A 10,719-nucleotide genomic window follows, 5' to 3' on the forward strand; every position below is an offset into this window, starting at 1 on the left:
ATATATATACACACACATAATAATTTAAAAAAAAAATCACTGGATATAATAGCCGGCCTGCATACATATATTAGAAAACTGGTATACTCGTATTAACACCCAGCATAGAACACACTCCATATAAACCCCTATGGCTCAGCTCAGTCACAGCTTCCCCTGCTGCGTCCTGCGACAGCCGGTCTAATGTCCTGACGCACACTGTGCTATTCCTTGTAAGACCCCGAAGCCCTCCGTACTGATGTGATATGCGGGGAATACACGCTTCATTTATATCTAATATACACCCTGCGCGCTCTTACTTCTGCCGCACCGCTCCCGTGCTCCCCACAACGGGGGCCGCCATCATTGTTTAGCTCCCAGTACCACACAGTGAGTACGGAAGCCGAGAGAGGACGGCGAGTGATGATCAGTGCGCATGGTCAGAGCTTAGTGGCGGTGACGTCACTGGCGTCCTGTGACCCGGAACTAAAGCGTCAGGTGTATGATGGCGCAGAGCCAGCACAGAACGGTCTCTATAGTCCTGGCTGACCTGAGCGGTGACGGGTTATAAATGTATGATGTACAGCCAAAGAATGGCGGGGAAGATGACAGTTCCCACGTGGACACCGAATCCTCCTGTCCCCGGTTGACATTTCTTACATACGTGTATATTATAAGTAAATCCCTCTTTACTTCTCCATATGTCCATTTGTTCTGATCACTATTTAAAAGAACTTCAGCCTCAGCTTTTTTCCCCACACTTGTAGCAAATCCTCTACTATGCTGAATTCTCTAATTTTCCTGCAAACTTAGATTTCCACAAAATAACCCTTTGAAGCTAGAGCTGCAATCTTGAGCCCACCTTCATTTCCTACCTGAATGACCTCCATCATTTATCGATCACTTTTCCTCCTGATCTGTGATGTGATTGGCTTTCATCTCACAGCTATTAGCTTTCTCTGCCATCAATCATTTTGTTCCCCAAGCTCTATTTATTTATTACTGGTGCTTATATAGTGCCGACAATTTACGCAGCGCTTTACATAGTGCACATTTACATCAGTCCCTAAGCTCAAGGAGCTATTTGAAATTAGTCATCCCCCACATCCCTTTAGATGCAGCTGCAACCCATCAACCAATCAGATAACTGCACAGCTAATTTCTGCAGCAGCTAATCAGTGCAAAGCAAAGTCTGCAGCACCCAATGGCCAGCAGGGAGACGCGCATCTAAAGAGATGCTTGGGATGCATTCTCTCATATGATGCTTTTGAAAAAGATTGGAGGCAGAAGGTTGCAACATTTACAGGAGCCCCTCCCACCAATAAGCAGCAGACAGACTCTGGGTGGGCAGGGGAAGGTATTATATGTGTACAGTACACTTCATATATAAAGCCTAACTCTGGTCAGTCATAAAAGCATTACAATTGTCTCCCTCCCCTACCAGCTGATAATGGTTCTAATGTTTGTTTTTTTCTAGGGGATGAGATAACACATATAATTCCTTTCATAATGCTGGACTCCAGGATAAGCTAATATTGTGTAAATACAAGAGCCATATTTATGCTTAATAGAAACTTGGCATGCTTTTTGTATTTCTTCCAGATCTGTGCAGGAATCCAGCATGGAAAGTTGCCTTTGTGTAGGAGCTTCCTGTAATAAAGACCAAGCACTGCTGCTCTCTCTCCTTGTGCAAGGTGACTGGTCTTGTCTCCACCCCTCCTGTAGTTTTCTTCCTGCAATGTGAGGAGCTGCTGACAGTCATGCTCCCTGCACAGGATATTTATGTGACGTACGCCCGGCCCAAACCCGCTGTACATCAATCACACGTGACTATACACAAGTCTGAACCTAGCGTGGGCGTCACAAGGACATGGCGATACCACTCTCAGACTCACCCTGCACAGAGCTTTCCCAGCTCGGGGGACACAATCTCAGGCCAGCAGACTGAAAGTGATGGTCACCAGGGTTGGTTGACTCAGCAGTTAACCCTTTACACACCAAGCGTTTGCTGCCACCATGTGTTTTTAAGCGGAAACAGACCGTGTCCAGCAAGTGCTGTGACAATTTAAAACACTTAAAGGAGAACTATGGGGTCAGTGCTTTTCCCCATAGTTCTCCCAAGGGTAGGGAGACACAAACTAGCGTCCTCCCGTCACCCAAAGCTCAGTATACCGTGAGCTACAGCTACAGGACGTGAGTGAGCGACGTTATGTGTTCGCTCACTTTCCGATCTATTGAGCCGACGTGTGACAGATTCATTGTCACACGTCGGATTGAACTATGAGGTTGAGTGAAAATCACTCACCTCATAGTTCTCCTTTAAACAATTCCCATGATACCGCTGTCCTCTCAGACAGGAATATGACAAGATTCACTATACAGTAGCGCTCTTCACAAAGGCAAGGAGACTTTAAGTTCGTATTTAGAGCATAGAGAAAGGCTTAACGATTTTTAAGATCATCCTTTTATAAAAGAAACTGTGCACAAAATATACAGAAAAAGATATTAATAAAAAGAGACAAAATATATAACAGCAGCAAAATAAAAGGAGAATACTCAACAGTCCTGTTCAGAGTTGTATAAGCCAAGGAGAAGTCTGAAGGGCTCTTCTTCAAGCAAGCTTTCAGCAGATGATGGCCATAGATTAAAGGGGAACTCTTCTGCGATGTCAAGACTTCTTAGTTCCTTGATGTTTTTAAAAACGAGAGCCATCTCTAGCTAGTTCATCATCTTTTTGTCAGCCCGTTAGGAGCCGGCCCCTAGGGCAGGGCTGGGGATGGAAAGCAGGCAGAGGATGAACCTTTATTTTACACCATCCTCGCCCAATTGCAAATGATGAAATGTAGCTTGATTTTGTAGCCCAGGTTTATGCCTTTTGGGATGAATGTGTGGTCACCTCTACCAGACCTGCTTGTTTATATTAACTTGTCCACTGGTAATAGATGAGGGCCTGGTGACATGCCTTTAATTAGGGACAGCTATAAAAGGCTTAGGAGTTTTGGGACTCTCACTTCTGCTGGGGGGGCAATAAAAGCTCACAGATAGCAGATCTCTCTTCTGTGGAAGGCCTGGCAAATGACTAAATGAAGGCCTGCATTTGCTCTGACTGGGGGACAAAATAATTCTATTTTTTTAAAATATTCAGACTCACCCCCATTATCGTCACAATGTACAGCACAGTGTAGTGATAGTGATACCACTACTTTTACAAGGTAATAATTGGGATTACAAAGACATTTGGTGCACTTAAACAGCATTTTTATAATTTGTGGCTATGGAGGAACATATTTAAATGAGTTCACCCGGGAAGGACATGTGCTGGTCATAGCCGCCTCTACATCTCTATGACAGGCAGACCCACAGTTGCACATCCGTACAGGTATGCACGCACACCCTTGGACGGGGGCTGTTTGCTAAATGCTATGTTGAATGTAAAAGTAACACTAAACGCAAGTTAAAAAAAGAATCATGTTCAATACCTGAAGTTGTAACTATCTGTGTCCCTTCTAACTTCCTTTATGAGGGTGGCTACTTCAGTCTTCATGGTCCCACTGGATGTGAGAACATAGACACCCTCCACTGATTGCTCCCAAATTGGACTACAACATTACGAGTCCACGCATTTAGCGCTGACACATAAAAGCACAGAGAAGACACCCATTCATAAAATCAAAAGGTGAGCACATGCTCAGTTGATTCGGCAGACACAAAGACATCTGAGACTTGTAGTTTCAGCAGAGTGGTGCACAAGACTGCACTATATATGCAATGCTCGCACACATAGATAGGAAGTGAAGGCAAAAGAGCCTACGGTATGTGAATGTTTTTGGCAGATTAAAGGCTTAGTTTACTCTCCTGACCACATTCCATATTATACCCATATTTAGGGTGTAACATTAAACATGAGGATGAATACTAAAGGCAAATAGGCTGTTCACTTTGCAAGGGAATTTGCTCTTTGCAGGAGAAGTTTCCTCTTAGTTTAGTGAATGGGGTGAAGCTCTTCTGACTTCCATCACCCAATGATATGCAAGCAAAACTACTTTTTTTATTTTCCTTGCACATGATTGAGTATTCTTTGCAAAGGGAAATGTAATCACCAAGCTAACGGAAACTTCCCGTGCAAAGTGCAAATTCTCTTGCAATGTGAACAGCCTATCTGACTTTAGAAAATTAGCCCCCGTGGTCACATCCCCCACCACCAAAACATTCCCCACTTCACTTACCTGATTCACAGGGTTGTTTTCTCTGCATGCTGCTGTAATTTTTTTATTTCGCCAATACCGAATACCGATACTGGAAGTCCCATTAAGGAATCCAGGCAGCGTGTAATGACTTGCGACCTGGCTTCCTGATTAGCCAGGAAGCCGGGCGGCCTGTAAAGTCTCGCAACCCGGCTTCCCGAATAGCAGGAAAGCTGTCTCCATGCTTCCTCGTCACTAAGTGACGAGGGAGCATGGAGCCGGCTTCCTGGCCAATCAGGAAGCCAGGCAGCGTGTAATGACTCGCTGCCCAGCTTCCTGATACCGAAAGTTTGGGTATCGGGCGAGGCATCGGAGCATTTGGGCAAGTAAGTGTACTCGCTCCCAAATACTCGGTATCTGCACTGATACTAGTATCGGTGCATCCCTACTTTAAAGTGACACTAAACACAGGGCTTGGCGAACAAATTGCCTGGGAGCTAAGTGGCGTAAAAAATTTGGATTTGAACTGTTTGGGATATATTGAGTGCTTGATTTTTTGAATACTTGTTGTCTCCCAAGGCGGTAAATCTTAAAAATGCATTCAAGTACATTAACTCATTGAGATTGTAGTCCATCACAGGAGTGATCTTGGAGTGGTAAATACTTTACAACACACACAGGGACCATGAGGAACAAAAGCAGCCACCCTCCAGAAGGAAGGGCAGTGGCAGCACCAATGCAGCGATGATTTGAGAATCTACAGCCGAATGATACACAAATCATTTTTGTTGATGGATAAGGTACTTGAATGCATTTTTAAGATTTAACTCTTTTAATGTCACTTTATTGTCTAATTTGTAACTCTGCATAAATGATGGAATTTTGTTGGTGTTGGACGTTCATCTGGTTTATAAAACAAACGACCAGCGTTTAAGTGATTTTTATTTTACATTGTATGCTTTTTTCCTGATGGCAGCTGTAGGTGTATGTTACTGCATGTAGGTTTGTCTGTTGTTTTTTTTTTCTAGAAGTGATGATGAAAATAAGTTTATGGTTTGGCCCAGTTTTAATAATGCACAACTCGATCTAAAATTATTTTGTTTGGAATAGGGTGGAATTGTTTAACCTACCCACAAACAAATACGTTTGATTGTCATCTGTGTCAAATCTCTTACAGGGGATGCTACTGGTTTTCACTCCGTCTCTGCTGTAATAACAAATTATATTATGTAAAACAAATGCCAGTGAAGTTAATATGTATCTGCTATTGGTATACGGTTACTATCTTCTCTTATTTTGGTAACTTATCACCTATGAAGCACACAATACTCAGCACATCCCGGGCTGATGATTAACAGGTTGTAAAACGGCCAGTTATGTTACACTGTTACTTTTCAGCATGGAATTCTTAAAATTCTGTATTTTTAAAGAATTTGTATTTATGTTGATAGATCTCTGCTGGTTTTGTACTGAATATTAAAGTGACCCTGTCAGAGCGTCAACAACATTAGAAAGGCATTACCCTGCTAAGAAAGCAGGTTTTAACATACCTGTCCATCGGCTCATTTACTTAAATAGCAATACAGCCATTGAAAACCAAATTAGTTTCACCTTCCACATCTACTGTAATACATTTAGAAAAATCTGTGAAATGTCAGTAAAATTATTGATTTTCATTGAGGTATCAGGGCAATAAAAACTAATTTATTTCCTTCTTTTGTCCTGGGTCTCTGGTGCTAACAGAATTTGTTCATATATGTCAAGCTAGCAAACAGAAATTTCCACTCATTACATGAAAGGATGGAAAAGGAATCTGACATTACGCCAGAAATGCTTCAGGCTCAGAAAGGATGCAAAAAGTACAGCAAGAATGATGACGGAAGCACAGCAAGAGTATGTTGAAGGTAAAACAGGAAGGATTCAGATGTACAGCAGGGAGTAGAGCAGGAAGGATGGATTAATTATAGCAGGAAGGATGCCGAAAGTACAGCAGAAATAATGCAGAAAATATACCAGGCAGGCTGCAAAATGTACAGCAGGAATGATGCAGAAGATATAGCTGGAAGGATGCAGAAAGTTCAGCAGGAAAGATGCAGAAAGTAACGCAGGAAGTATGTAGGGAGTACAGCAGTAGGTATGGAGAAAGTATAGCAAGGAAATGCAGGAGGAAGAGTGCAGGAAGTATATCAGGAAGATGCTGGAAATACAGCCTGAAGGATTTGGAAACTACAACAGGAGAATGCAGGAAGCATGAAGGTATAGCAGGCAGTACAGCAGGAAGGATGCAGAAAGTATAGCAGGAAATATGCATGAAGTATAGTAAGAAGCATACAGAATGTATGAAGAAAGCATAGCAGGAAAGCAGAAAGAGTAGCAGCAAGTAAAGTAGGATGTACAGCAGGAAGGATGCAGGAAGTATAGCTGGTAGATGCGAGGTTCCCATGTTACTTTTATTGTCTGTTATGCCACATTTACATTCCATGCAGTTGCAATGCTGTGTGCTTCAGATGATTTTTTTTTTTAACATTGTTTAAAGGTTGCATGCAAAGTACATGCATTTTATATGATTGTATAAACCTCCCTGAAGATCCAGCAAGCAGGATTTTTTTTACACATCACACTTAAAATGCAAAGTGTCAGTGAAGCACTACTCTCCATGACCTATGCAGGCAAACAGAAATGTTTGTAATAATACTGGATCAGCCTATGAATTAATCAGGAAGGAGTGACATCTCTGAAGAGTATGGGACATTCCCAATGATGACACTCATTGAATTCAGTCTTAAACAAAAACAGCTACTTCCTTCATGGATAGGTCTTCAGTAAAGAAAACCATCCTGAAAATTCTAGATGCCTGCCTGTCAGGCTGATGCTGTAGCTTTAACACTTTAAATGACTATGTAAATGATCACTGAGATGACCAAGTAAGGGCTTATATACAGATAAGCCCTTACTCTAGGGCTTGTATCTTATTTCTCATATTGCCTTCTCTTTGTCCTACCACAGACAGTTCAGTGTTTCTCTATTTCACAAATAACAATATATGTTTTATACAATCTTTTACATGGCCACTTTTATAATGCCTTTCTTAGCAACCATTGTTGGTCTTATAGACGTACTGTATGTGGCAATGCTGAGGAAGTGCAAATAATTTTTTATAATTACTGTCTAATACTAGATGACAAATTGCTAGAATAACAAGGCCTTCTCAGATCATTTGGCTCCAGCCCGAGAGATTAATAATTAAGCCCTTTTCACGGGCTGAGTTTTTAAGACAGCTTCTCAGTGACCCAGAATTCTTTTTTTCTCATGGATTTTCATTCTACAAGGATGCTGGGAAAAACTCTGTTTCTTATTTTCTCTCTGTTCAGCTTTGTGAATTCTGATCTGTGCAAACCAGGTAAAATCAAATAATTAATCCTACAGGACAGTTTTGTAGATGAGATGCACAGCCTTGATCATATAGTAGTATGTGAGAAGTATGTTAGTGCTCTGAAAACTTACACTGTATTTTATTGTTATAAAATCTGGATGGACGTGTGTTTTCTTTGTAATGCCGTCTTTTATTTTCCTAACTAGTTCTGGAAAGATATTTACTGTAATCGGATCGATCCAGAAACAAATATTGTTGTCTCAGTTTTTACACATTAGACTATATATTATTAATGTGAAGTATTATTGTTCATTGTATTTGTAAACTGATATAATTGATAGGGAACCAGAGTGAAATTGTTACCTGATTCTAATTATTCCATCTCAATCATGCAATAATCAGAGTGTATATTTGCAAATAGTGACTACAGCAGGTGGATTATGGCCACTAGAACACTGGACTAACAGCTTGGCAAGTCATCTGGCAATATCAAGTCATGGGGGTTATTCACAAAAGGGTGAAGGGTTGGAGAACGCAGGGGAAGCGAACAAACTAGGCCAAAATATCTGATTTGGAAAACTTTCCAGTTCAGCTATGTTGTCCTAGATTGTTCACTTCTTCTGCCTTCTCCAAACTCTTCACCCTTTTGTGAATAACCCTCATAATAGAGTAACACTCTACTGAGAGAATGTCTGGCATGTACTATTCAGTGGTTGTTCATATCAGTTTATTTAAAAAACAGTTGATTTTAGGTCTGATTATTCTTGGTAAAATATTCAGTAGCACTCCTTTATATACATTCAAATGTTATTTAAAATATACATATAAGCCAGCACTGAATTATATTACCCCAGGTAGATCATTTTTATTTGTAATTATAACTTGTAATTTGTGAATCTTCAAGTCATCCAAATGTTTTTAGATCTTTAGTACATGAGAAGAAAATAAAATAATAACCGAGTCACACATACTAAAGATCAGTAACATGGTACAAATAAGATCAAGAAAAGCTGTTGGGCTGATCAGAGAAATACAAATCACACCAATGAAAAGAAATAACTGATTAGAGCAGCAGTGCTATTTGTACCATGTTATTAAATAATCCGTTAAATCGCTTTTGCTCTGGCTGAGTCGCAGCTTCAAAGACAAAGGGCATAGAAAGAAGGCATATGAAATTAGTTCATGTTTTTAAATACATCTAGCAAAGGGCTACTATCTGACAGGATCCAGTACGTTCTTCCTGTGTTTGCTCTGGTGCCCATTTATAGGAAGATTGCAGCCGCATTAGTGCACTTGCAACAATACAGTTGAGCACTGCCTGTGATAATCTTTTTATTTGCACTTACAGTACAGGACAAGCTGCCGAAAGTCTACCCCCTTCTTTTAAGTTCAAGCAGTACATCAGTAAGCAGTAAGCTAGTACTGTTTGGACTTACCAGACCTTGCAGGTCTTAAAAGAGAACTAAGGGGTCAGTGCTTTTCCCCATAGTTCTCCTAAGGGTAACGGGAGGACACAAACTAGCGTCCTCCCGTCACCCAAAGCTCAGTATACCGCGAGCTACAATTCAAGGTATACTGAGATGCCGCAGCCGCAACGGATCCTGACAATTCTGTCTGGATCCACCCAGCTGCGGGATTGACAGCTGGCTCTGCCTATCTAGCTGTTGCAGCTGTTTTGGAGAAAACGTCCAGGGCAGCCCCAACACATCGGGTGTGAATGGGCCCTAAGCATTACGTTCTTAGTAGACCCTTAAAACCTTGCTCTGAAACATATACTGTGAGTACAAATAAAAACAAATTATGAACAGTACTCGACTATGCTCTAGCAGCTACAGAAACATTGGTAAGTTACCTGCCCACTGACCAAATTGGCTGTAGAGTGTGCGCCTGACTCTTAAGTTATATACTCCACAGAGGCATGATAGATATGGTTCTAGGAACTATAAAAATAATGCATATTGTGCGGAGAAAAAAAGAATAATTAGTGTTTTGTTAATCTGCAGATGCACCAGGCTCCTTTAAAGTTCGACTTAGTATCAAGAAAGCTCTAGGGGACAATGCAGTAAGTAAATATTTCTCCTGTATTAAAATATCAAATAACTGTTTCTATGCATTGATTAAGTATATTGAAATATTGGAATTCCACTCTATAGACTATTTTGATACTTTATACAATACAGAATTATAATATAAAGAACCATTGTATAAGATATTGTGTTGTCACTTTAAAGGCCAACTCCATCCAAACCTCTTTTTTTTAAACATTTGAATAGATTTGGGAACCATAAATATTCCTTTTTATTGGTGTCCATGACTGTATTGGGAGAGGTTTCACCTAACTTCATTAACCTATGACAACAGAAGAAGAGGAGAGAACAGAAAGGGAGCGGTTTTCACTGGAACAGAAGGACAGAAAGTCATAATAACCTGAGACAAATGTTTTAATCCTTCCCCATTTTACAGAAAAAATAGTGTAGGGACCTGCTAAATGTGTTACACAATGGTTTGTCTTGAAGTGTACCTTAACTCAAAATTAACACAAAGCTATGCTAACATCCTTCCCGGAATGTATATATGAAGCATTTTAGGAGTTAAATAATTATGTTTCTTTCATCCCCAGTCACCCTCCAGTAAAGGCTGCCACCTTTGTTATGGCAAAACAAGGGATAGGGGGCAAGGTAGGGCTAATAGTGGTGTGCTATGCACACTGTGCCAAACTATACTTAATGGGCTGAAGGATACTGACATCAACATTGAATGGTGTTGTCACAGTCTCCTTGGTGCTGTGCCATCACATCACAGTTCCCCTTTTACATCAAAGTCTTCCTCCCCATTACCTCAGGAGCTCCTCTTCGCTTCAGAGTCCCCTTCACATCAAGAGCCCCCTATCCTTCACATCAGGAGGTCCCCATTCACGTCAGAAGTTCTCTGCTTCATGTCAGAGGCACCCTTCAAGTCAGAGTCCTCTTGTTCACACCAGGTGCCCCCCTTTATACACCATAAGCCCCCCTTTCACATCAGAGTGCCCCCTTTCGCATCAGGAGCCCTCTTCACATCAGGAGCCCCCTTCACATCAGGAGCCCCCTTAACATTAGAGTTTCTCCCTTTTGCATCAGGAGCCCCCCTTCATATCAAAGTTCCCCCTTTTCATCAGGAACCCCCTTTACAATAGAGTCCACTCTT

The 10,719-nt window shown here is 41.1% G+C and overlaps 2 protein-coding genes across 2 annotated transcripts in view; one reads left to right on the forward strand and one right to left on the reverse strand.

The window, feature by feature from the left end:
- ZRSR2 (zinc finger CCCH-type, RNA binding motif and serine/arginine rich 2) overlaps positions 1–346 on the reverse strand; it is a 28,889-nt gene extending 28,543 nt beyond the window's left edge. The window contains exon 1 of the mRNA XM_018563057.1: positions 300–346. Within this exon, the coding sequence (XP_018418559.1) occupies positions 300–346 (47 nt within the window). The remainder of the gene's footprint in view (positions 1–299) is intronic.
- A 7,103-nt stretch (positions 347–7,449) lies between these two features.
- TMEM27 (transmembrane protein 27) overlaps positions 7,450–10,719 on the forward strand; it is a 30,499-nt gene continuing 27,229 nt past the window's right edge. Inside the window, exons 1-2 of the mRNA XM_018563061.1 lie at positions 7,450–7,563; positions 9,540–9,598. Of these exons, the coding sequence (XP_018418563.1) occupies positions 7,473–7,563; positions 9,540–9,598 (150 nt within the window). The 5' untranslated portion in view covers positions 7,450–7,472. The remainder of the gene's footprint in view (positions 7,564–9,539; positions 9,599–10,719) is intronic.

The sequence above is a fragment of the Nanorana parkeri genome, unplaced genomic scaffold (genome assembly GCF_000935625.1).
Source record: "Nanorana parkeri isolate BGI_ZX_2015 unplaced genomic scaffold, ASM93562v1 scaffold628, whole genome shotgun sequence".
Lineage (NCBI taxonomy): Eukaryota > Metazoa > Chordata > Amphibia > Anura > Dicroglossidae > Nanorana > Nanorana parkeri.